This window comes from Prunus persica, chromosome G1, assembly GCF_000346465.2.
Source record: "Prunus persica cultivar Lovell chromosome G1, Prunus_persica_NCBIv2, whole genome shotgun sequence".
Taxonomy (NCBI): Eukaryota; Viridiplantae; Streptophyta; class Magnoliopsida; order Rosales; family Rosaceae; genus Prunus; species Prunus persica.
The window spans coordinates 7,454,845-7,482,406 of NC_034009.1; the positions used below are offsets into that span (position 1 = coordinate 7,454,845).

The window sequence follows — 27,562 nt, forward strand, 5'->3', positions numbered from 1 at the left end:
TACATGAATTACAACAACTTTAAAAGAAAACATGAAAAATACAAATACATAAAAGGTAGGCTAACAAATTTAATGGTTTCCATCATTGAACCAATCCGTGTTGCTAGGCCCATCATCCCGGAAAAGTTTTCTTCTCATAACATCCCTTCGTTCTAGCTTCCAAAATTGTTTTGTTTCAGGGGACATATGACTTGTATCCATGGCCATGGTTTCCCGATCCGTCTTGTCTATATCTTTTTTGCGCAAATACTCCCTTTCTCGTGCATACTCAGCTTGAAGGGTCAACTCGTTATCTTGGCGTTTTTGCTCCATTTCAATTCTTAGGCCATTTTGCCTTGCAATTTCCTCCAAAAACTTTGAATTATTATTGGAAGAATTACCCACTTTCTTTGCCTTCGCGGCCTTTCGGCCAATGGGCCTCGACTCCTTTTCCATGGCTGAGTCTTGACTCATAGGAGAATCAAGAGGTGAATCCGGTGCCATTGAATCATGGAGTGGCGTCTCGTTTAATACAACGTCGGGACCCGTTGGAATAATTATGAAGCGTTTGCAATATTTGACCACCTCCCAACATTCATGATGGTTGAAACTTTTTTTGCCACCCCCGGTTGCACCGAACCACATTTGTGCTTGTATAATCTATTTAACAAAAAAATGGAAATGCAATAAATATTTAAAATATATTGGATATGCAAGTAACAAAAAAAATAATAATGAAAATGCAATTAACCTTACAAATAAATTAGAAGTGTAAGAAAATTAAGAAACAAGTGGAAATGCAAGAAATATTAACAACATATTGAAAATGCAAGAAATATTAACAAAATATTGAAATAGCAAGAAATATGAAAAAAAATATTTAAATTGCAAGAAATATTAACAAAATATTAATAATGCAAGAAATATTAACAAAATATTGAAAATGCAAGCAATATTAACAAAATATATATATTAGGAGATTAAACTTAATAAAACAAAAATTATAAAATACTTACCTCGTTAGTACGATTTTCCCCGCTTCTATAGTTGTCCATCGCTTTTGCTAGGGCAGCTCTCCATTTTCCCAACTCTTTATTCAGGATTTTCCACCTACTGGATAATGCCATCTCCGTACGAGTAGACCCCGGAATTTTTTCACAAAATTCGGCATGAATTTTTTTCCACATATGAAAAAATTTCATCTCATTGCCGGACACGGGACAATGACAAATTTGGAGCCAAGCCTCACACAAGGAAACATCTTCCATGGTGCTCCAAGCCCCTCCGGTTTCGATAGAAGAAGCCATAAAAATATGAAATCAAAATACTAGATGAAAAAGAGGAAAATGTTGAGTATAAAGAGTGAATAATGGTAGAAGTAGAAGAAAATATATGAGGATTGGTGTTGAAAGTGAAGGGTATTGATAGGTATTTATAGAAAAAAAAAAAATCAGAATTTTTTAGAATTTTTAAAAAAAATTTACGATTTTTTTTCATATTTTTATTGCCCAGAAAAGCCTCAGCCGTTGGATGGTTAAAAAGATGCTGATCGGAAGGCTGGGAAGGCGACACGTGGTTTATTCCCGTTGGAGCTGGTGTCGCACTGACGTCGACGCGCGCTGGTTCAAATTTTTTTACCGTTGGCGCGTGCATTGCACGCGCCAACGGTAAAAAAATTTGAAACGCGCTAGCTGACGTCAGCGTGACGCGAGGGCTGACGTCAGCGACCGCAGGCTGGAGCGCGGGCTCGTCTCGCCTTCGGGCTGGCCCGAGTTGATGGGTCCCACACCTCCCCCGGCCCTGGGCTGCGCGGTGGAACGCCAAATTTTTTTTTTTTCCCCTAGCCTCGGGCTGGGCTCTGCCGTTGGACTTGCTCTTATTGGTTGGGTTTGTTTATTGGTTAGCACATGTTTAAGGCTCCCATCTCAAGTGGTTTTGAGGGGGGTGCTCATTACTAGGTAAGTATCATAGACTTGCTATGGAACCATGATAAATATATATATGAATGTGTACCTATACATATGTAAATATGTAACTGCATATGTTATTATATCCTTTGATTGTGAGGTCCGTATGTTTGCAAGTAACGTGGTTACTACCTAAGTTTGTTTGATTTGTGTATGTAAGTGTGTATAAACCATGACAAGTAGGTATGATTAAGTCATGTACAAGTATCAATGCACCATTTTAACATGACTTAGTTTAAGTAAGGACTACTAGAGAATCTTAGGTCACTGTTTGTGCAAATAATCTCACGGGAGAATATTCGCTTCTAGATCCTTCAACCTTCGATCTTCCTTCTCTCTCTTCCTCGATTCCTGTAAAAAAGACTAGAGTAAATAGACCACACCCGGGGGGTGTTGGCCAAAGGCCCTCCGATGCCTAAGTTAGTTCGAGTGTTTGTAGGAAAACAATAGCTAAGCAAAGGGTACGGAGTTTTATGTAGGGTGTAAACCGGGTGGCCGGAGCCGTGTGTGGTGGCCGGAGCCGTGAGGAGGAAATATGGAGAGTGGAGAGGGAGGGAGAGAGAGCTTCGGGTATTTTTATCGGGTATAAGGAGTAGGTTTAGATGTCCCTTGAATGATGAATGAGGTCGTCTATTTATAGGAGCCTAGGGGCTAGGGTTTCGTAGGAATCGAGTTGGGCCTGATAATATCTGAATTAAATAGACATTATCTCTTAAGAAGATAATATCTGATTTAAATGATATTATCTTCTCTTTATTGTGATAATATCTTAATTAATGATATTATCTCTTTAAATAAAGATAATATCATATTAATTAAGATATTTATCCCAATTAATTAATTAGCCAGATAAACTGATTTAATTAATTAATTAAAGAGATAATCTTCTTTTCCACGTGGCGTGCCTTGATTGGAGACGAAAATATATGCTCCCACAGTCACTATGAGGTCCCGTGCGTGGGGGTGCACAAGTTTAAGGTTCACAATGTGGGTGTCACCGACGGGTGATGCTTAGAAAGTTATAAGGCTCACAATGTGGGTGGTACTGATGGGGTGACACGTTGTTTGTGATAATATTACAATAATACATGTTTATTTCCCCTAACATTTAATTTTAGAAGCAATTATAATGGGTAATTAAATAATCTTATGCATTTATATTTTTACTTGGTCAAATTGGTTTAATGTTATTTTATTAACTTTGATCAATGACTTCATATGTAGGCTTGTGTGCTATGAAAACCAACTCAATTTGCATGCCAAGAAGTGTGTCACCCAAAGATAATATGCTAGTGGCCAATTTAAGAACTTCAACATATCCATGAAGCAATGATGATGAAGGAAGAAGTGCAACTAGCACAAGAAGAAAAGAATTGAAAGAATGCATGAAGTGCCACACCCATGCCAAAAGAAGAAAGGAAAAGAAGTATGGGATGGAAGCAAACAAGAAGAAATTGAATTCACATGCTTGTGAGGTGTCATCCACTCCAAAGAAGCTCAAATTCAATGCCAATTCATTGGCAAGATGAAGTGGGAGTTAGGTATTGCATTAAAATAGGAATGGTGGTATTGGAATCCATCATGATGTTTCTCCTTCTTAGCCCTATAAATAGAGAAGTCTTCAGGCTTCAAAACACACACCAAGCTCACAATCTTCTCTTGAGCTCTCTCTCCTTCCTCCAATTCCTCTAGTTTTAATTTCTTTAATTTATTTTATGGGAAACTAACTCCCTAGCCAAGGCTAGAGAGAAAGCTTTTAATATGAGTATGTAATTTTTATTAGTTCGATCCAAACTTAAGCTTTAATGTGAATTTGTAGTTTTGTTCAAATGGAATTTGTAGTTTTCTTTTTAATTAATTGATGAATATTTGCCATAAATTGACAAGATAATATTTCCATTTATTCATCAGAATAGGGGTATCCTTCGAAGCCAGAATTGATTTTCCTTGATATCTAACATAATGCATAAAAGGATCCTTGAAGAACCATAAGATGGAGGCTGGAAAATCATTAGCAAAGACTTCTTCTATAGGATATTTTATTTTTTTTATAGAAATGTATCCGCTAAAAAAAAAATCCCAGAAGAGGTTAATTGTAAATGAGAAGATTGATAATCTATTTCATGGGTTCAATCATGTTTTTCCCATTGTATAGTAAAAACTTTCATGCTTTTAAAAGAGGAGATAATTACTAAGATTAATAGAATTTCGACGAAGATTATTTTTTGATAGTTTGTTGTCAATGGTACAAGTTATGCTTAGAATACTTCTAAAGGAATTTAAAATGAGCTTTAGCAATTTTGAACAACTACAATGGAAAATATTTTGTGGATCAAATTAAAAAGAGTTGCATGCTTATGTTAAAAATGGAACCCCAATGCCTTAGTTTTTAATCAATTAAATTCTTTAAATCAAATCTTGATTAAATCTACACCTTTATTAAATTGTTCTGTCTCATCTCTGTTGTTTTCTTTACACCGCTCTCTGTGAATACGACACTCGGACTTCCGAGTTACAGTGCTATACTACACCTTCGCTTGGGTTTTGCAAAGTGGTACAAATCAGTTTGTTATAAGGCTCACATTAGGGGTGTCAAATAGGTCGTGTCGGGTCGAGCTGGCCCATTTAGAGTCGGCCCATTTAAAATGGGACATGTCGGGCTAGCCCATTTAGGAAAATCAGCAGTCCTGGTCTGAGTTGGCTCAGGTCGTGCTCGTGCTGGGCCACTAAACGGGCTTATATGGGCTCATACCAATTTGACATATGTATTGCATTTATAAAAAATAAAAAATTACAACATCATTTAAATCTTTTTTACAATTAAGTATATACTAATAAGATTTATAATTTGTTTATAAAAAAAAAAAAGTCAATAACTTTGTTTCAAATACATTTAAATAGAAAATGGCTAGATTATTGTTTGGGTTATAAAAATTAAAACTTGAAAAACAAAATCATTATTTTATATATAAAAAAAACCATTAAGATTTAACATATATTATTAGAGAAAAGAAATACACTTGAATTTAGGATATAAATGTAATAATATTATGTAATATTTTTCTCTAAAACAAGTATAATTTAATAAATAGGCTTTAAACAGGCTGACCTGTTGGATTTTGGGCAAGCCCAACCTATTGGACCTAATTACCTTGTCCCGACAGGGCCCGAAGGCCTTACTTAAGCTGGCCATGTTCGAGCCAGCCTGGTCCTTTTGACACCTGTAGCTCACATTATGCGTGTTACCGACGGGACAAGGCCCCTTTCTCTGTCAGTATAAGTAATCGATGGGCCTCTAGTACTGAAGGATCACTCTGGTGCAAGTTTGATAAGTTAAAATCATGCATTCATTTTCATGCGAGGTGCAAGTTTGTTTGAAACATGTTCTAGCTACTTACTGAGTTAATCTCACTAGTAGTTTATTGTGGTTCCTAGGTATCGAAGTTATTGAGGAGGAATAGGAGGCTTGGCGGCAGTCGTCCTTGGTCATGGTCCCATAGGGTTTCCTTTCTCTAGATTTATTTGATAAAAAGAAAAATAAGTGGTTGACACATAAACTTTTTTGAAAATTTGTTTAGCTTACGCTAGATTTACTTAGTTCATTTTGAGCTGAGGTTTGTTTGGCGACTCTTGAGTTTCTTTAATAAATTAATGACAGTTGGTTTTCCTTTCAGTTTGGGTTCAATTGACTTGTGTCTTTATTATGAACTCTTAAGTAAGTAGGATAAGTAGCACCTTCTGGTGTACATAAGAGGGGGTATTACATGAAGTCTTGTAAGATTCAATTATAATTGGCCTTCGCTAATAGGAAGAATTAAATTGTGAGACAACCCAGATGACCATTACCCTGCTAAAAGGAACCTATGGACCGCACACCAAAAAATGTGGTTAAAAGGAACAAATGAAGAAGATAAGACGTTGAAAGTCAATAGTCAAAGTCAACATGTTTGAGAATGGTTGACCAAGTCAAACTATTCAGACTAAGGATCTGACTTAATGATTAAGTCACAAATTATAATTAAATTGTTAATTACGAAATTAGTTAGAGGGTGGACTCGGTTTGGGCTTTAAAGTCATTTTGGGCCTAAATGGAAAGTACCCAAGGACCTATTTTGCCGAACAAGTGTTGTATGACAACACAATTCAAGTGAGTCAAAGAAGAGCCCAAACACCACCATGGCCAAAATTCCATATTAGGGGTTCTCTTCATGCTTTGTGTTGGCCTACATAAGCCATACTTAGGCTAAGTTTGGGTTTGAGCCTTCTAAGAAATTGGATTGTGGTGTTGAGAAGAAGAAGAAATCCCTTCCTCCACCTTTGCTAAAATCGGTCACCAAGATAACGAGTCTAGCATCTTCACTCTCTTGGTTGTTTCCTTCTTAATCCTCTAAAAATTTGGAGTGGTAACTAGAGGGTATCTACTTTGATACCTTGTGAAAAATCCATGAAGCAAGATATGAAAGAAGGCCTTTCCAAAGGTGAAAACTTAGAGACCATTCAAGAGAGATTCAAGGGTAAGAAACCTCACAACCTTTTTCCCTTTTGTTTTATGCATATAAGAGATTAGGCCTCAAGATACTTGGGTAAAATTGGATAGACATTAGCTCAATCAATATGTTTAAAAGGTTAGCTTTTGCTTCTTGAATGTTTAATTCATCATTATTGTGGCTAATAATCCAATAAAAGAATTTTAAATATGTGTTTCCTTCAATCAAGCCACGACACGAGGTGCATTTCTTTAAACACAACCATCAAGACTCCGGCAGAACCTCAACAATTTTGTCAACCCTTAACACTTATACTTAGGGCTGGCAATGGGTCGTGTCGTGTCGGGATAATAAACGTGTCAAGAATATTCAACCCGAACCCAACCTATTTAATAAACGTGTCGTGCTGGGTTCGGGTCGTCTTTTATCATGCGGGTTTCGAGTCGTGTAACGGGTTCATAAAGAATAACATGCATGTTACAAAACTCACAACCGAAAAAATTTAATTAAAAAAAAACAGAGAGAGTAGAGAAAATATAAAGAAAAGAAAGGAAAAAAAGATAGAGAGAGGAGAGAAGAGAGAAGGAAAAGAAAGAAAAAAAAATAGAGACAGGAGAGAAGATTGAAGGAAAGAAAGAAAGAAAAAAGAGAGATGAGAGAAAACTAAAGAGAAGGAAAAAAAAGAAAGGAAAAAAAAGGAGAGAAGAGGAAAGGAAAAGAGAGGAAAAAAAAAAGAGAGAGAGGAGAAGAAAGAAGAAAAAAAAAAAAAAAAAAGGAGAAGAGAGACGGAAAAGAAAGGAAAACTCAAAAGAAAAAGCAACATTATAAATATCAAAAGGCATACCATAAAATCACAAAGTTGGTTGTAGCATGGTGGATAAGATGTTTGAGAGAAATGAGGATGGTAAGCGTTTGAAACCCCTTGTGTGTGTGCGGAAGTCTCCATTTGTCTTTATTTTTTAGTGGGTTGTACACAAGTTGATACGACCCGTTTAATAAACGGGTTAGATAGGTATTATAGCGGGTTAGCGGGTTGACTCGAAACCCACCCGTTTATTAAAAGGGTCAGAATGGGTTGACCCAAAATTGACCTTTTTTTTATCTTGCGGGTTAAACCCGCTAATTTCTCATGCGGGTTTCGAGTCGTGTATCGGGTCGTGTCTGAAATTGCCACCCCTACTTACTGAACCTCAATACTTCCGCCAAGACTTTGATTGACGTTCATGAATTTCGCGAAACTTCAAGAGTTCCGACGAACCCTCGAGACCTTAGTCGACCTTGGAAACATCAGCCAACCTTGGAGACTTTGGCCGACCTTAAAAGATATCCACTGAACTTCATAACATCCTCCAAACTTCATGACATCTAAAATACACTTAAGACTTCGGTCGACCCTCAAGACTTCGCTCAACCTTAAGAGTTTCGCCAATCTCTAAGGAGGGTGTATCCAATTCAAACTTTTAATGACTTTTATAGAGTTTAAAAGTCTGGAGGTATTCAATTTAGACTTTTAAATAGTATTTAAAAGTCTAGTACTAATCAATTGTGACTTTTAAAAAGTATTTAAAAGTTTGGTGGTATTCAGTTATGACTTTTAAAAAGTATTTAAAAGTTTGGTGGTATTCAAAAAGTTAATGACTTTTAAAAAGCTTATTAAATGAATGACTTTTCCATACTTTTAAGGCTACTTATTAAGAGCAAAAGTCTTGCCAATTTACTAGTGACTTTTATCAACTCTGTGAAAGTATTTAAAAATTTGTCATCTCTATGAAAATCACTCACTTAAAAAAATTTTTAATAAGTATGAATGGGATACACCCACTTTGGCCTACCTTGGAAACTTTGGTTGACTTTCAAGAGTTAGGCCTTGGTCTATAACTTACAGAAGTCTTTTCTCATCAACCCGACCTTCAAGCACATAAAGCTTTTTAATTCGTAAAGTTTTCGACTCGACGGAGGTAAGTTAGATCCTACCGTTGGAGGCACTTTGGATATCACCGCCGCATGAACCTAAGGTCATCCTCCTAACTTGGCCCTTGGTTTAGTTCCATAGCAATGTGTTCTTGATTATTCCCCATCACATTGATTGTTCAATTTTCTTTTTTTCAAAACTGGTGGTGGTCTTGACATTTTGGAGGCAAATGCGATCACAGAGGAACAAATTACGTGTTATCTTCATTTTGGGTACGTCTCTTTCAATTCTTGGTTTTATTTAATTCAAACGATCATCGTCTCTTTCACGTGCTTTATTGATTATTGTTGATTGCTTCTTTCATTTTAAAATATTGAAACCTATAGACACTTTGGCCTTTAGAACTTTTCAGTCGTTGGCATCATCAGGTCTTATAGGAAGACTTCCTATTCTCATAGCCAGAGCTTCAAAAGCAGCATCTTATCCCATCCAATTTGAGAAGTCCTGAAGCTGTCCAACCTACGTATACCACACAATATTAGGGCAATCGTCACACTTTGTCAATGCCACCCGCCTAGGGTCAAACCAGTGAAGGACCCATTTCGGAAGCGGAAACATTAGATGATCGTTGTTCTTGTCTTTACAAATTTTGAGTTTTATTTTCTTTGAAGTAGTCAAAGAACATGTCAGTTCAGAGACTCGTCTTTCAGTTTGCCCATGACACATTCCCATCAAGCCCAACAAATATGTGGTTGCCATATGATCTACTAAAGCCGCCTTCATCGGCAATTCCATGCCATCATGCTTCTTACTGTTGAAAAATAAAATAATCCCGTCATGGTAGGTGGCTTCTGGGTGATCGTACTGGAGGTAACGATCTTATAATTTCACCATACTGGAAGATGTGAACAATTCGTAGTCACCAAAACTTTTCCATTGACATGAGCTACTAAACTTCTTTATTCTGTTATCCTTGAATAGCTTGCATAGAAGGGACATGCTCCTCTACTCTTTTCCAGGAACCAGATGACATTGAGTGCATGATCCGAAACCATGCAAGCTCAAGGATGATGACTTTCAGAACATGAGGCTACCAGATCATGTGTTGACGCGAGTCTTCTAATTAATCAAGGAGATTTATTTCCTTGATTAATTAATGGATTTATTTTCCTATTTTTATATAGTTGATAAATCATTATATAATTAAGAGATACTTTCCTAATTCTTTACTGTATCTAATTCCTTGTAAAACACCCTATAAACTCTTATATATACTTCCTTATGGAGAAGAATAAAATTAACTTAATACATTCAAACCATATTCATATTTTAGCACCATGTAGTTCACTATTCTTATGTGGAAGTTAGAACGCTTAATAAGTTTCTTGGCTGTCATTTTTTCGTAGTACAGTTAATTTACCAACTACTGTTTTCAATTGGATTGTGAATAATTATATTTCAACAAGAGACAAACCATGAATTACCCTTGAGTGACACAGTAATGACTATGCTTAGTGTATTTTGATTGGAGTTATTTTATTATATTCCTCGTTCACCGTGACTTCATTTGGAAACATACATTCAAATAATTGCGTGATTGATCCACCATATACTCATAAGTACGACACATCAGCATCAAGATTCTACGCATTTCCATTGCTTAGGTTAAATCTAAATTTAGAATACCCGTATTAAATTGGAGATATAACAATTCAAGTGGAGTCACTAATTCATAATCGTAATTTGGTTCAAAATTCTTTACGATGTACACATCACGTTTCTTCTCATAAACTACGAAAAAGAAAGCTGGTAAATTATCTCTTGCCAACGGCATAGGTGGCCGCACCCAATTCACTAGGTCATTCAACTTTCTTTCTTTTTCTCAAGCCTTGCTTCGAACAACACCAACTTCTCCTACGTACTTTCTATTCTAAGTTACTAGACAATATATTATTTCTTACGCTAAATCCAATGATCTTTGCGTTCATAAAATAATATTCCTTATGGTAATTCTAACATTTTAAACTCTCTTCCCATGCCATATTCTTTTCTTAGTACATTGTCAATTAACCCCACTACACTCGCTACTTTGACCAACGGGTTATTTTGGTTGACATATCCTCACTCTCCGTTGCTAGTGCATCGTGTCTTAACATTTCACAACCACCAAGATACCCTTCATTAGTACAATCACCCTTTGACTGCTCAGAATCCAATATGCATTCAACATATTGTCCAACTACTGTCATTAAGTACATGACCAAAGAACCCAAATAAAACAGACGACCCAACCCGATAATCAAATATATAAATAAATAAATAAATAAATAAAACCCAACCCAACCCAACAAGAAGAAAATAAATTTAACATTTTTTTTTACTACATTTTCGATAACATTTATTATTGAGATTTGAATGGAAAAATTACTTTCCAAAAGAAAGAAAAACTTTTGAACAAAATGATTTACAAACACATATGATAATGATAATAATGAAAGTAAATTACTTTTTTATAATAAAAAAAATAATTTTTCTTACATGTATTAATATAAACACATCTAAAACCTAGATTATAGATTATCTTCTTGCTTGCTTTTAGACACAAATCAATATTATATTATATTGTTTTTGGGTAATGAATAAGCAGCTAATTATTTAGTTCGAATGACTTTTTTCTAATTGGGAGATGTAACTTGTTGTTAGACATGAAAAAACAATAATTGTCATCTATATGGAGAATTCATCCATCAGGGGGAAAATTTGCTCATCATGTGAATAAACAAAAACAAAAAACAAAAAATTATAACACTAAATGCCAGAATTAGCCCTTCATTTGTATGAGTCTCTTTTCTCCAAAATGTTTGTTGGCATTTTACACGTTGACCATCGAAGGTAAAATTCCTAGATTCGCTACTGCAGACTAGCAGGTTGACATGATGATTGATGGTGTCTCTAGCAAAAGGTACTGTCCAAGTTGAATTGAAAGGCATTTCTACTCGTACTGTCCAAGTTGAATTGAAAGACATTTCTACTCGTACATGTGGTCAAAGTTTTCTGGGCCAGTTATTGCCGTTCAGGTTTCGGTTGGCTTTAGTTATGGACACTCAATTTGTAGACATTTTCAACAACTTTAGAATCAACTTCTACATGTCTAACATATGACGAAACTCTACATGACGAGCCACATCCCAATGTCCCATTACATATTTCTTTTGCATACATTGTATCCTTTGTACATCGGCTAAGCTCTTAATCTGTCATACATTATGGGCCAAACTTATCGATGTTATAGAACTCTATGTTCTTGTACTTTTGGGATATTATCTCTGCTTGAACTTTTCTCGCAGTGTCAGTTGCGCAACCAACAAGAATGAGAACAGATGTGCCTGCGAATCCCCGAAATGCAGTCAGGTGTGTGACTTGTTCAATCACAGAAGGACCAGCAGCTAGGATTGCCAGAAAGGCTGAACCAAGAACTGATATTCGACTTAGAACCTACATCAAACCGTCAAAAGACATTAACAAATCCATGCCAATTTTAGCAGACAAGATCTAACTTTCATTATGATTGTCAAGTGTTGTGATAGAAAACCAGTGCATTCACAACGGATTAAATGATGAGATACACAGCACTGCATAAAGGAAGAAATGACATATAATGGGGAGAACTTAGAAGCAAATTACTATTTAGCAATAATCTTCACTGAAAGTTGAATTGAATTGTAACTGAAAAATTAATAAATAAACATGAATTTGATCAGCATGGTGGGTGAAAAAATGCTTTCAGAATCAACCCTTGAAGCCATGAATATACTAGTAGGCATTACTCTAAAGAAAAACAAAGACATAATATCAGACATTTATATATTATAATTTTACATTTACAAGAGAGAGAGAGAGAGAGAGAGAGAGAGAGAGAGAGAGAGAGAGAGAGAGAGAGACAGAGAGAGACAGAGAGAGAGAGAGAGAAGGCAAACAGAGATAAGGTATATCAAGAATTCCGTGTGTTCAAAACTTGAAACTAGGCTTTTTTATTTTTTATTTTTTTCCACATTCTCACAGCACAAGGCAAATAGATTAACTACAGTGCTATTGGAAGGGGGAAAAAACAGAAGCACCACAAATTAGTCTCCTTTTTTTAATCGGTAATATAAAAGGACTGCAACTAGTTACCAGTGGACATCCAAGAAAACTCATTAAGGTAAATAGCTAAGAGGGTTCAGCAATCCATGAGTTATCCATGATAACTGATTGTTAGTATGCAACTAATCAGACTTCCATATAGACAACCAGATGCTTATAATTTTCACATTCTTTGCATCACAGGTTGATAGGTTGATGCCACTTCACAATTTGATAAATGGACATCACTTGAAAAAACAATGAAACAACACTATTTATGCACTATCACAAATAACTCCAGAACGAGATTCCGTATGGCTAATTGAATATCAAGCTGACTGATTAAACACTCTGAATTTGTAATGCAAATAACTAGATAAATAAAGAAGAAAATTACCGTCTTCAGAAATGCAGCTGTACTTTTACCCGGTCGTACGAGTGGAATTGATGCACCTTGGCGCTTCAACTGTTCACTCACATCATCAGGATCCAACTGTAGGAAAGTGTAGTAGTAGTTGAAGAAGGCTATTAAGAGGATGTTGGTGGGGAGATAGAGAGAACCTACAAAGAGTTAGCTGGAAATTTTTAGGCTATCCAATGTTCCAACTGCTAAAACTAGAAAGTAAGTGCTAATTAAACAGCAAAGGTTTCCTCTTCATTCAGTTTATTAATCCAGTCCTTACCATGGATGCTATAATTACAGCCTCCAAAAAGGAAATTTATGAGAATTTAACCACAAAACATACTAGTTTTATCTCAGAACTCTGTAAAGAGAGGATCCCTTGATAAAATAAGACCAAACAAAAAAAAGAACAAAGAAACTATTAATACCAAAGTCCAGTTACAATTAAAGATTGGGAAGGAATAAGGCATCTGCGGTTCATAATCAAGAAGACTGCCTAATTCAGAAGAAGTTGACAGAGCAATCTGTTTGATGATGCACCAGATGTCTAGAACAATATAGGAGAATTGTGGAAACATGTAGCAGCTTTTGAAGCCCGATCATGTCAGTTGAAATGAAGATGGTACATAAGCCAAAATATAGCTCTTCATTTATCTTATGAACTGTTCATGTTCAACAACTACCACCACTAAAAAGTGCAATTCTTACCCCCTGGGTTTAAAGCCACTGCAGTATTCTTCAATGCAGCTAAACCAGTGAAGCGTGCTAGAGTACCAGGAAGAGCTAATGATGACGTAGAAAATATTATTGGCATAACTCCAGAACTATTCACCTGTTTAGTTGGATTAATTAGATAACTACAAAATTAAATATATTTTTACAATCAGGCATAAGGAAAGAAAATATGATCTCTGTAAATTAGAGAAAATACAATAAAGGAAGAATGAAAACAAAGGGATTCACAGAGAGAGATACAAGGTGGAGAGTAATCTCCTTTTATGGGTGAGGGATGGTTCCCTCTTCTTACAATATGTCGATGTAAGACTTCTTGGTATTGCTCCTGGTGATAGTGCTTCATTGGCTAAGGAGATGGCCTCTCAACGTATGACGCGTGGTTGGTCTGGCAGAGTTGGTTGCTTGGCCAGTCAAGGTACCCAACAACCTTTTTGGTTCACACAGTTCCCAAATAGTGTCAACTATTTGCGTGAAATTGCCAAATAGCATACACATCGACGCTGTAGAGTTGTAGCATGCACGAAATGGGCTTTTTCTAAAAAGAAAAATTTATGGACTCAAACAACGTCGTTTCAGTCCCAGGCACTTAAAACTCTAACAAATTCACAATATACCCCTTTGAAACACACCTATAGCTCTGTAGTATGTGCTGCCTCCAAATAAAATAAACCCTAAACCTCGAATTCGCCATAAAATCGAAAGCAAATCCATCAAATATATATATATACACACACAGAGACACATCTATCTCAATGCGCGGCCAAATTCAGGATAGCAAAAGGTGCATTGGACAGAACATCCATATTATCAAAAGTCAATGACTAGACTAAAATCTAAAATGATCATTATGGTTCAAGATAAAACTCTTGTTAGGAACTGAAAAGGAAAATACTACTGCTACTAGTTTGTTAGAAAGTATCCAGAATCTTATTGCTGAGATTGGAGAGTCAGTGATAATGTTGTAGTTCTATAATGCCGCCATTAATACATTCAAACATGGATATTGTCTCAATCCAGTTGTTCTACTATTTATCTTTTGACAAGAAACATCAGATTAAGGAATTGTTTTGTGGACTGCAGCGAAAGGCTTTGTATAAAAGATATTTCACTTTTATACGATAGAGATCCCTCACTAACTAGTTTCAAATGTTTCCAAGTATGTCCAGACTATTGTTTTATAATCATTCGAATTATGAACATAAAAGCTTGTGAAAATCTAAAACTTCAGAGAATTAAGAAGCTGAAGTACAAACCTTAAAGGGTAGGTAAGCAGATCTTTGAAGCCCTCCACTTCTGCTGCTGTTGTATCTTGAGGCATAGTTAAGTGGAATTTTCCTCTCTGCTTCCTGAAACCCTTTGTTTAGATCATTGTGAATGCTTCTCCACATCCAGAAAGCAGATCTTTGTAATAAAAGAAGTATTTACCTGAACATATACAATTCCAAGGACCAACAGAAAGAAGGAGACAGTTATGGCAGCAAGTCCAACATAGTTACCATCCTGAAATGCCTGCGCTACAGTTCTACCAACAGATGCTGGAAAGTATGATATAATACTTGTGAATATCAAAAGAGATGTGCCATTTCCAAGTTTTAGGTCTGAGATCCGTTCTCCAATGTACGTCGTCAATACTGAGCCAAGTGTCAATAAGGTAACAGAAGAGAGAACCCACTCTGTACTGAAGTCATTGACATATGGGCGAAGGTAGAATACTTGGCCAATTGCCTTTGAGTAAAAAGAGGCAAATATAAGAACAAAACATGAAATAGCTCATAACAATAATAATTATTAAAAGGTTGTGCACATTATTTTCATTAATGAGTTGTTGATACACATAAAGGAATTTCCAGAACAGTATGTTCACAGTTTATCCTCCCAGGCTGCCCTCCGTTGGTAGAATCCAGTATTCACCTTTTGCCCTACGATCTGTCCAATGCCTCACAAAACAGAATTGTCCGCCATTTGATCATTAAAAATCTTGATGATTATAATCATGCATAGGTTTTTCTTTCATATCATTTGATTGTTCAAAAAATTTAAATTATTTTTTTTGACAGTTGCTTTTTTTCTTTTGCCAAAATAAATAAGGTCACATGTTAGCCTCATCAAGGGGTTGAGTGAAGCCAGGCTGGCCCCCTCTCAAAAGGGTACAGGGTGGTCCTCCGGGTCGAACACTCAACAAGCTAGGATAGGCTAGTTTTATAACAAATAAGCAGTCCACAGCTACGACCATCTGCGTACAGGCAGGTCTGTCTAAATTATAATATATCTCAATTATAAATATAATTTATAATATATATACAACAATTCTCTAAAGTGGGTTTCCGCATTTTAAGAAACCTGTAGAAGCTCTTGTTAGAACCACCGCACAAAGTAATTTAATGAAAAGTTATTCTCGATTGAAGTATCATGCAAAAAATTAGCCTAATCAGAAGCCTTTTTTTTTTCTCATTTAATTGTGACAAATAGGGTGTTTCTGATAAAACAGAAATAAGGATGATGTTCATCAAATGACTAAACAATTTCTGATTTGACTGACTTTTTATAGGGATCATCCTTAAATGAGAACATAAAAAATAAATGGTGATCACTGGACTGCATTTCAGGGGAGAGGACGTATGTCCACCACATCCTCTTTAGGGAATGACTCTGTGTGTGTGTATGTGTGTGTGTTGTGCGTGCATACATGCTAACTATCTGGTATTGACTGAGCCCAGTCAGGCCAACAGGCCACAGAGTCAATGGTGAAGTTGAATCAAATGTCCCACACGTTTCTACCACCATCACTTTTGTGATATTCTCATAAAGTTGATGCAGCACTACTGCCATTAAAATGATGCTCAAAACCTTGACCATCTCTAATGCCAACTATTACTACCACCTTGGCTGCAGATGCTGCAACCACAACTACCAACACTGCAACCATACAAGAACAGTGGAATAAAAATTGACTTCACATACCAACATTCCATCCTGTTATTTACCACTACTACGATCAATTACCAAGTCATTATTTCCATAAATTTCAAAACCACCACTCCATTTACAACTCCTTCCACCATTGACACAGCATTGCTTTTACTAATAAGGATGAAAATATCCATCTACATACCAATGTTCCATCCAGAATTTCCATGTTTACAAACCACTTATATCAATTGAAGGGTGCAAACATATCTCCGAACTTTCGGCTATATGTCAACAAGATATTGATGGATTTTATCATCGGTTTGAATTGCTGACATAGTTTCAAATGCTTTTTGTTGTGTTTATTATTCTGGATTAATGTAATTGGGTAAATGAATAAGTCTTCAGAAATGATATACAAATTTAGTAGTCGGAATAATAGCTATGGACACTTAAGTAATTCAGATAAATTGTCAAGTTGGCGTGTTGTGATAAAATTTATAAATAAAAAAGAATAAAAATCAAATTTATTCCTTAGAATAGTTACGCCTACTCATGGTTAATCAAATTAAGATGTTAAAGGACAATAAAATTCAAATTTCAAGAACATACATGTGCCAGTTCCTCCTACGTGTCAAATATTATCATGGATATATATGTTTAACAGAATTTAAATGCTGTTAACATAATTTCCATTATTTTAGTGAATTTTAACAATATCAATATTTCCATAAATATGTACGACCAATATTTCCCACCAATACTGACATCTTCATCCTTACACATGTATGGGATGATACAAACACCATGACCGGGCCACTGTTATCACCCAACCACAGTCACGTTGACACCAGTACCACCAATGTCGCCATGATGACTACATAATTAGTGTTGCTGTTTTACTTATCAATACAAACCTATTCTGTAGATATATTTAACTGAATGGTTCTTAGGGATACTTCTAACAAAACAATAATGAGTATGCCAACAGCTATTATAATGCAAGTTCTAAGTGCTGTCATCAAAACATAATTTGTCACTGAAAAAATAATTTTGATTAATGAATGCAGCAATTAAACTTCTATAACGCTCACAACCCTTAAACTGCAAGCTCATACTCAATCTCAAAACAAGCAGGCTCGACTCCCTAACCTGGACAATGGCAAAACCAACTGAAGCATATTGAGTATACCGCAGAATTTTCTTTCTTCCTGCTTCACCTTCTCTTTTCTGAAGATCCTGTAACTTGGGATAAATTTGTGCAAGAAGCTGGAAGACAATCTGAGCATTGATGAACGGAACAATACCCAGTGAACATATCCCCAGTCTGCCAATACCTCCTCCAGAAAATGAATCCAAGGTGCTCAATAAACTGTTCTGGTCCAAATTTCCAACAAAAGCCTCACGATTTACCCCACCAAGAGGTATATATATTCCAAGTCGAGATAAGGCCAGATATGCCAACAGCATGAGAAACTTTCCTGGTAATGGGCCTCTGAAGAAGTCTCCAAAATCAATGGAACTATCCTCTATTGCAGCTGTGAATGTCAAAGTATCCTAATCAACTGCTGAAAACTACAAATATCAATTGCAAACTGAAGAGATCTAAAGATCTTAATTGAAATTTATGCATCACGAAACAAACCTGCCAATCCTCTAGCTGAAGTAGGTTTCTCCTTCTTTGAACTTGAGGCACTCCCTAACTTTTGTGATAATAGGCCTAGGAAACTTTCCCAGGTAGCATTTAGACCAGAATTGCAATCTGAATTGATGCCCAAAGGATCAAAAACTGGGGCTTCAGTGCTGCAAAGTAATTTAAAACAGCAACAAGGGGAAAAGGTATTCGATATTAATATGTATATAAATAAATCAGCTTATCGTTATATGGCATACTTTATATTGTCTTTTTTTTTTCTTTTCTTTTAAATTGGACTCAGAACAAATTGAATTCATACTACATTTCACGAGGACAAAGTAGACTTTGATAGCAATGCATTGCAAGATTCAATGGTCAAAGATGCACTACTCACAATATGCCTTGTAGAATAAGATGGCAAAAACTTTGATATGAAAACAATCAACGAAAGAAATAGACAGATCATCATTAGTTAGATGATTCCAAATGGGTAAATTAGTAGTCTCCCTGAAGTATTAAACTTTCCAATTGGTGCAGAAAAAAGTATCCAAATGTAAAGTATGTTTCTTCATTTTCTGGCCTTATAATTGTGATTCTACATAATCAATGATCTAATGTAAATACCTTTCACAGTAGCAGTATATTCGTACGTACAATCCTGACAACGACAGGTTTTTGTCCCGACAATGTCAGTTTCTATCTTTATATCCTCTAATGAAATCTTTAATAAAACTTAAAATGTGAATTGGGATTCACTTAGACATTAAATTATGCGCAGTTTTATCCCAATGCTTTAATAAAACTTCAATCAAGTTTCCATTACCTGATAGTTGAAGGAAACTTCTCCAAAACTATTACTTTGCTTTCGTTTAAAAAATTGGATAATCATGACATTCAGGCTACAACTTGTTCAAAAATACTGGCAATTGTTTCGAATCTCAATTTTCTCTAAGCAAGACCATCAATTTCAATTTCTTTTCATTCCAATTGCTGCACTTGTGTGTGGAGAACTGTAATGATATTAGAGAGTAAACGCAGAACGAGACAGAGATAGATTATAGCACCGTTATAGTGCAGTTAAGTATTCAAATTAAGAACATGCATACCATAACACACCAAAATCCGAAAACCCATTATAGAGAAAACTGTAGAAACCCATCAAAGAAGTCCGAATTGAGAAATTATTGGGCAAAAAACTTCATTTAGGAAGAAAAAGCTGAAAAGGGTATGGCATACCGGTTGGAGAGAACGCCAAGCTTCCAAGATGTAGTGCTGTTCGTGTTGGGTTTTCTCTGAACAGAGAAGCTGGCTTTGCACACTGATCTTTTCAGTCTTGGAGAGGCTTTGGAAGTAAGATAAGAGAAGCTGTGGCTATGGGGGTTGCTGAAGCAAAGCGGAGAAGAAGAAAGGGCTCCTCTGACCGTTATCAACATTATTATCTTTTACTACTCTCACTCACTTCAGAGTTTTGGCAGTCTTATTCTCCGTGTTCACTGGTGGCAATTTTAGTTCAACGAGGGGAGTGAGACTTGTGAGTGGCTTGGCTTGTGTGTACGGTACGGATCATCATGGGTGCTCCAATTAGAGATAATTTAGGCAGACCATTTTCACACGCATGGATGTGTTTGATTTTGTTAATTTAAATTTTAATTAAAAAAATCAATAGAGACCAAGATTCGGAATTTGCGTCCAATATTGATAAAATAAGTACTAATTGCTAAAGTGCTCCGAGAAATAAATTCTAGCAATTCTTTTTCTTTGTGAGTTCGAAAGGAAAACTCTATAAAGGAGGAGGAGGAAGAAGTGTCACTACTCTTTCTCCCTCTTAGAGCAACTCCAGCAAGGAGCTGAGCTCAAGGTTGGGGGGAGAAAAAAACAAAAACCTGTTTCCAGCGAGGAGCTCAGGCCCGGGCACAAGGTGAGACCCAGCAACCTAGGCTGGCCCGAGAGCAAGGTTGGCCCGAGCTCCAGCCCTCGTTTTGGTGTTGACGTCATCGTTACAGTGCCACAGTGCTACAGTGACGCTACAGTGCCATGTGCTACAGTACCGCTAAAAGTCCACGTGTCGCACTCTGGGCTCTCCGATCATATTTTTTTCTCCAATCCAATGGCAGCCAATTTTTGTGCAATAAAAAAAAAAATTTGAATTTTTTTTTAAAAAAATACCAAAAAATTACTGTTTTTTTTCTTTCTATAAATACCAAAATTTTATCCGATTGAGATATGAATTTTATAATAAATATTGACATGTACGAACCCAAAAATCTTATCCGAAAATATTATCCAAATGAATTGTTTAGGTAAACAAATTTGTGAAAAAAAAACAAAAAAAGAATGGTAATTGCCATTTGCCAAGGCAACGGGTGAAAACACACAATCTATTTGCAAGGGCAACCACTATTCACGTGAATAGTGGCTGCCCTAGCTCCCCTCTTGCCATGGCAAGGGGCAAATGGGTGGAGTTGCTCTTAGGGATGGTAAAAATCCTCGTAGGGGTGGGTTCCCGACCTTGACGGGGGGAGATTTCGGGGCTAAATGGGTATCGAGTAAGGGGATTTCTGAACTTGAAAAATCCCCGATGATTATGGGGAGGGGATGGTATTGGCGCCCCCATCTCTGAACCCAACCTGAAAAATATATAGGTTTATATTTAAATAAATAAATATATAATTATAATATTTATGTTTAACTCTAAGTTAACTTCCCTCTCCAAATTCTTCCTAATTTTCTATGGAATTTCATATTAATGTGATTTTGAATAGTTGAGTTGAACTTTATAGTTAATTTGGATGTGTTGAATGATAATTTAATATGAAACTTAATGTTAAAATGTATGATAAATATTTTTTTATGCAAAAAAAAAGGGATTCGGGGTGGGTATGGGGGATAGTCCCCCAACAGGGACGGGGACGGGGATTCCCCCAAACTTAATAAATGGGGATGGGTTCGAGGACAGGGGCGGGGATAGGGATGGTATTGTCATACTCGGCCCCTACCCGACCCGTTGCCATCCCTACTCCCCTTCATCACTTCTCGTCTTTTTCTTTTAGGTTAGTGAACAAGTCTACTCGGGCGTTTTGAATAAAAAAATCACTTGTGGTGATTTGTTCTTAGGCATGCTTAGATTGAAGTTTCCCATCACTCTTTAGTCTATGTTCTCAATCAAATCCTTCTCCCAAAACTCACTCCCTAACGTCGCTCATGTTCTCTAAATTTAATTCTACATTTTCTTTGACAGAGGTTGCCGTAAATCACCCAATTGTTCTTTGGCAAGATTGTTATTTTTCATTTATTTGTTCGCTCTTATGCACAAGTAGATCGCTGAAAATCATATTTTTCCAGATCTATTACAGATGCGGTGATGGGTATGGCCACAATGGCGTTTCTTTAGGTAGTGGTGGTAGGATTCGTTTAAGCTCATGGGTTGTTTTAGGGTTTTGGTTATCTTGGGTTTGTGGGCTTTGTTTGAGCTTATGGTTAATTGTGGTGATGTGAGCTAGTAGTTTTAATATGGCTTTTGTCCGCATTAGTTTTGATGTTTGGTATACCGTATTAGACTCTAGATAGGAGTAAATAATCCATGTCATTTTTTTGGTATCAACTTGTATTATTTAATTACCTGACTATGTTAAACGGGTTGGGCTTTTAATACTCTCTAACTAATACAACTCACACACCTCGATTTAGATAATACACGCTTTATTATAAAGCTAGGGAAAAAAACATACTTTGTACGCTCTTTCCATCGTATTCTCTTTAGGGTTCTTCTTTGCTATCTTCTCTTCTCCATGTATTCATCTCTCTCTCTCTCTCTCTCTCTCTCTCTCTTTCTCTCTCTCTCTCTCTCTCTCTCTCTCTCTCTCTCTCTCTCCAATATGCTTCTTCTTGCTTCTTCTCTCTTCTTTTGTCTTCATCTTCTCTTTCTTTATATATTAATTTTTTGTAAAAAAAAAAATTAGGTTATGAGTTTTTCTTCAAAATCTATGTTGTTGCACTAGTTTGTTTGTGCATCCTTTAACTATACTTTCAAGTCTTATCAAATAAAGAGAACAATTAAAAAGAATATAAAAATAAAAATAAATAAAAAGACAATATGAAGTTGCTAAAGCCTTGATAATTAGAGGTTTCTCATAATTTCAATTATTTAATAATTAATTTATATAGTGAATTGTGTTTCCGTCATAGGAGATAAGCATGTTGGGTGCTAATACAATAAAGTGAAAACTTTTTGCCAATACAGATGCAATAACCATCACATTGATCCTTCAATTTTTCATGTATTAGAAAAATTACTATAATTACAATGGTAAGCTAGGATGGCAAAAGCTAGAATGACTGTTGACGTGAGTCTCCTAATTAATCAATGAGATTTATTTCCTTGATTAATTTAGAGATTTACTTTCTTATTTTATATAGTATAATTAGGAGATACTATCCTAATTGATTACTGTATCTATTTCCTTGTAAAGTACTCATGTAAACTCCTATATATACCTCCTTATGGAGAAGAATAAAACTTAACCTAAAGTATTCAAACCATATTCATATTTTAGTATGGTATCAGAGCAATCGATTCTAGGTTGTCTCTAAACCTTCATATCAAATTTCTCATATTCAAATTCAAAACTGTAGATCAAATTCCTCATATTTAAATTCCTTAAAACCAAATCCCTCAACTCTAAAGTTCTCAAATCCTCTTATCAAAATCCCTAAACACATACCCTCAAATCTTATATACATAACTCTCAAATTAAATTCCTACATCAAATTCATACATAATATTCCTCAAATCACATTCCTCCAATCAAATTCCTCACATTCTCATATCACATCTTACTTTCGCTGCGATTTCAGGACCCCCTACGATTCTCTTCCTTATTGTAGACTTACAGAAGCATGCAGTCAATCTTACTGACCCGGTTTACCCTAACTCGTGCCTCTATCGCCACCACTAAAGGTTCTGCTTTTCATACATCTTTTCAAAAATCAAAATGGATTATCGACTTGGGTGCTATGGATCACATGGCATTTGATCTTGGCCAACTTATTAGTCACAAATCATCCACTTCGTCGGTGGTTTCTAATGCTAATGGTACCCCCTCCTTTGTGGTTAGGGAGGGCTCTCTATCTCTCTCTACCTCCCTATATCTGGATTCTGTATTGCTTGTTCCATCCTTTGACCATAATTTGTTGTCTGTTACACAACTTACTACTACTTTGGGGTACACTACAACATTTTGGCCGAATCATTGTGTTTTTCAGGACATCCTCACGAGAAAGACGATTGGTTGTGGTATTCGAAGGGACAAACTCTACTACTTGGATTGGGCACCGGATAGTGAGACCAAGGTTAGTCAAGCTTTCACAACCAGTGGAACTCGTTTTGAGGAGGAGAGAGACAAAGTTTGGTTATGGCATAAACGTCTTCAGCATGCCTCATTCGATTATCTTAAGAAGTTGTTTCCATGATTATTTTCCAGTCTTTATGTTTCCAGCTTCCATTGTGATACGTGTGAATTGGCTAAGAGCCATCGTGTCCTGTTCCCATTAAGTTCAAATAAGAGCTTGGTTCCGTTTTCTCTTGTTCATTCTGATGTTTGGGGACCTGCTAAAATTGCCACTCTAGTAAGAGCTCAATGGTTTGTCACGTTTATAGATGATTGCACACGCATGACTTGGGTTTTCCTTCTCAAAACTAAATGGAAAGTGAGTTCCAAGTTTCAACAGTTCCATCAAATGGTAGAGACTCAGTTTCATGCCATAATTCAGGTTCTTCGTTCTGACAATGGCGGAGAATTTTTCAACCATGATCTTAACCAGTTCTTACAAGATCATGGCATCATACATCAACGCTCATGCCCTTACATTCCCCAACAAAATGGGGTGGTTGAAAGAAAGAACAGACATTTATTGGAAGTAGTTCGTGCCTCTTTCTTTAGTGCCAATATACCTCGATCTTTTTGGGGATAAGCCGTTGTCTCTGCAGCATACCTCATCAATTGGATTCCCTATAATATTCTAAATTTCCAAGCACCACTTCAAACACTTTACCATTATATCCAAATACTTCCCACCCTAAATCTAGAACCCCGAATTTTCGGCTGTGCTGTATTTGTCCACTTACACGATCACCAACGAAGCAAATTAGATCCCCGAGCCGAAAAGTACGTTTTCATTGGCTATGCACCTCATTAGAAAGAATACTAGTGTTATCATCATCCTAGTCAGAAGGTCTATACCTCCATGGATGTTGTGTTTCGGGAGCACGAATTATATTTTTCAGCAGCATAGGAGGAGAATCGAGAATCCACTACTCCTCAAATTCTCGATTTTTTTCCCCATGATGTCACTTTGCTTCAAAGCGACCAGTCGCCCCTCCTTAGTTCTTCGAACACAGAGAACCTGCTTCAAAGCGACCGGTCGCCAAAGGAAAACGATCAATTGCCTCCACGCTGCCAAATTCAGGAGGAGGAAATTGAACCATTTTATGAGATTTTGTCCGTTTCTGAGAATTCTTCAACTCTAGTACCATACCAATTACCGATTGAGAAAGTCATTCAGGTAACATCTTTCCTTGAAACTGATAAAACTAATGAAATATCCCATGATGATTTGATTTTAGAAGGCACAGAGCCTACATATCAGCTTCCAGAAAGGAAGAACCGTGGCAAACCTCGAGTACAATATGAAGCAGATCTTAAAGCCAAAGGAAAATACCCCATCAATAATTATATATCTCTCAGCAGATTATCATAGGCATGTGTGCACTTTGTGAAACAGTTGGCTGACATTTCTATCCCTAACACTATGACTGAAGCACTGGAGGACCTGAAATGGAAAGAATCCATGAATGAAGAAATGCGAACCCTCCAAAAGAATGTCACATGGGAACTCGTTCCCTTACCTCATCGAAAGAATACAGTGGGACGCAGGTGAATTTATACTGTGAAACTCAAAGCAGACGGATCCATTGAAATATATAAAGCTAGATTAGTAGCGAAGGGGTACACACAGAGATATGAGATAAACTACCAAGAACCCTTTGCCCCAGTAGCCTCTCCCTTTGATGTTGATTCTCCAACTTGTAGCTCTCCAAATAGGTACAAAGATATGTACCTCCCCAAAACTCTTCGCCAAGAATTGAATGGGATGAGAGAATGAGTAGACAACAAGTGAAAAGTGGTGCTAGCACCCTCACTTGATGTGATAGATTGAAAGGGTTAGGAAGAGAGAGCTTAATGTTTTCTCTCTTCCAATTTCACCAACTTGAAAACGTTAGGATGATAGGATTGATAGCTATACACTTACAAGATAAAAAATGTCACAAGAGTGATAAAAATGCCCCCAAACTCTAGTGTAGCCATACTTCCCCCCCCTTGTGTGTCATCTTTTACTATCTTGGTCAAACACATTAATCCTATAATATGTCACATATGTGCCTAAGTCCATATGGTCAAATCCCTTTTGAATTTCCAAGTCATATGGGATCTTTAATTAAAGTTTCATAACTTTAATTGAATAATTAAATTAATCTAATCAATTTAATTACTCTAGTGACTTGATTAATTCAATCACTCACTTGTCTAGTGAGTGTTGGTCCCGGTCATCCTTAATTGACTGTGTCAAGTGTCAGGTCAAACATTTGACCTTTAACCTTTGACTTTTGACTTTGACCTTTGACTTTCACATTGACTTTGACTAAGTCACAAAATCATTCATTCTCTTCATAATTTCTCAATCGATTCCTTTTCGGTGTGCGATCTTATAGGTTCTAATTAGCGAGGCAATGGGTATGAATGAGTCACTCTGAATCAAGTGTGAATTGTATCCCTCCATACAATTCTCCCTATTGGCGAAGGCTAATTATAATTAGTCCTTACAGGGCTTCCACAAACCATGAGTGATACCTAGCAGTATGTCATGGCTACCCAAGCTAAAAAGAATTCATTTAGAGAACCTAGTCAGTTTGTGATAACAATGCAATTCGATCCTTCTCTAATTCAAAACTCTATGTCATATTCTCGGGATATGGTAAACTTGTGTCAAAATCCCTAATATGACATCTCTAGATTATATTATTCAATTTGATGAAATTGCAAACGTTCTTGTTTCAATTTCCATTCAATACTTTGGTCAAAGATTCACGAATCATATCTTGTTGTACATTCACCTGTCTCTACATACACGCTGAGAATCATAAGGAACACCTTTAAGTCACATCATTTTGATACAACCGTATAGTGCTCTCAAAGAGAAACAACATATACACAAGACAACTGTGATGTCTCAGGTCTAAGGATTAATTTGCATTATCACAACTTAGAATTCTTTGTTTGACACTTGTGAGTAAGACTTCCATACAAGAATTCTATAGTTGATCGCGTTTAGTGGATTCCATCTTCTATAGAGCACCTACACATCTGTCTCGGTGTCTCTACACGAATGACTTGAGACTAGTCATCTTCCTAATTGAGCAGACATAATGTGTACTAGTCTTTGCTGGTCACCATTGTCTAATTGGTGATCCTATGACCAGGAACATTTTAGGATACGATGTTTATATGTGTGGAAAAGTCTCGTGCATCTAACTTATTTAGACCACTTTCCATTTATATCTTAATTCATGGACTTGTTACTTTGTGTATGTTATGTATCTAAAGCAACGTTCTTGCCCCTTTGATTATTATATATTATTTCCTTATAATTATCCATTTTATATTAGCTTCTAGGGCATATGTCTAACAGTAATTTAGCTTGTGACACGAAGAATCACATTTCCAAGCTCAGAAAGTCATTATATGCATTAAAACAATCTCTCAGAGCATGGTTTGGTAGATTTACTAAATCTATGAAGAATTTTGGATATAAACAAAGTAATTCAGATCACACCCTGTTAGTGAAATGTGATGGAAGAAGACTTACTGCATTGATTGTTTATGTAGATGATATACTTGTAACTGGAAACGACACCAAAGAGTAATTGAAGCTGCAAAAGTATTTGTCTCAGGAATTTGAGATGAAGGATTTAGGTTATTTGAAGTATTTTCTAAGAATTGAGGTAGTAAAGTCAAAAATTGGTATATTTATGTCTCAAATGAAGTATGTAATGGATTTACTCACTGAAACAGGAATGCTTGGGTGTAAGCCGGCTGACACACCTATTGAGATAAATCACAAGTTTTGTGAAGACATGGACCAAGAACCAACCAATGAAGAATAGTACAACGCCTTGTTGGAAGGTTGATATACCTGGCACACACAAGACCAGATATTACATAGTGAGTGTGGTTAGTTAGTTTATGCATTCACCCAATGTTTCTCATAGGAATGCAGTTGATCGGATCTTAAGATACTTAAAGTTAGCTCCTGGGAAATGATTAATGTTCTCAAAAAATAGAGGTCTAAAAGTTGTTA

At 36.3% G+C, this 27,562-nt stretch overlaps 1 protein-coding gene across 1 annotated transcript; it reads right to left on the reverse strand.

Moving 5' to 3' along the window:
- On the reverse strand, nt 11,335-19,769 carry LOC18788779 (preprotein translocase subunit SCY1, chloroplastic). The gene is made up of 8 exons (XM_007223019.2): nt 19,385-19,769; nt 18,158-18,315; nt 17,665-18,050; nt 15,031-15,330; nt 14,859-14,951; nt 13,579-13,702; nt 12,865-13,028; nt 11,335-11,840 (listed from the first exon to the last, which is right to left on the reverse strand). The coding sequence occupies exons 1-8, from the start codon at nt 19,579-19,581 to the stop codon at nt 11,610-11,612; spliced, it is 1,653 nt and encodes a 550-aa protein (XP_007223081.1). The 5' UTR covers nt 19,582-19,769; the 3' UTR covers nt 11,335-11,609.

Coding starts and splice junctions, on each gene's coding strand:
- LOC18788779 (XM_007223019.2), bottom strand. CDS start 19,581: ATGTTGATAACGGTCAGAGGAGCCCTTTCTTCTTCTCCGCTTTGCTTC. Junction 18,051..18,157: donor TTCAGCTAGAGGATTGGCAG/GTTTGTTTCGTG, acceptor TGACATTCACAG/CTGCAATAGAGGATAGTTCC. Junction 13,029..13,578: donor AGTGGCTTTAAACCCAGGGG/GTAAGAATTGCA, acceptor AACTCTTTGTAG/GTTCTCTCTATCTCCCCACC.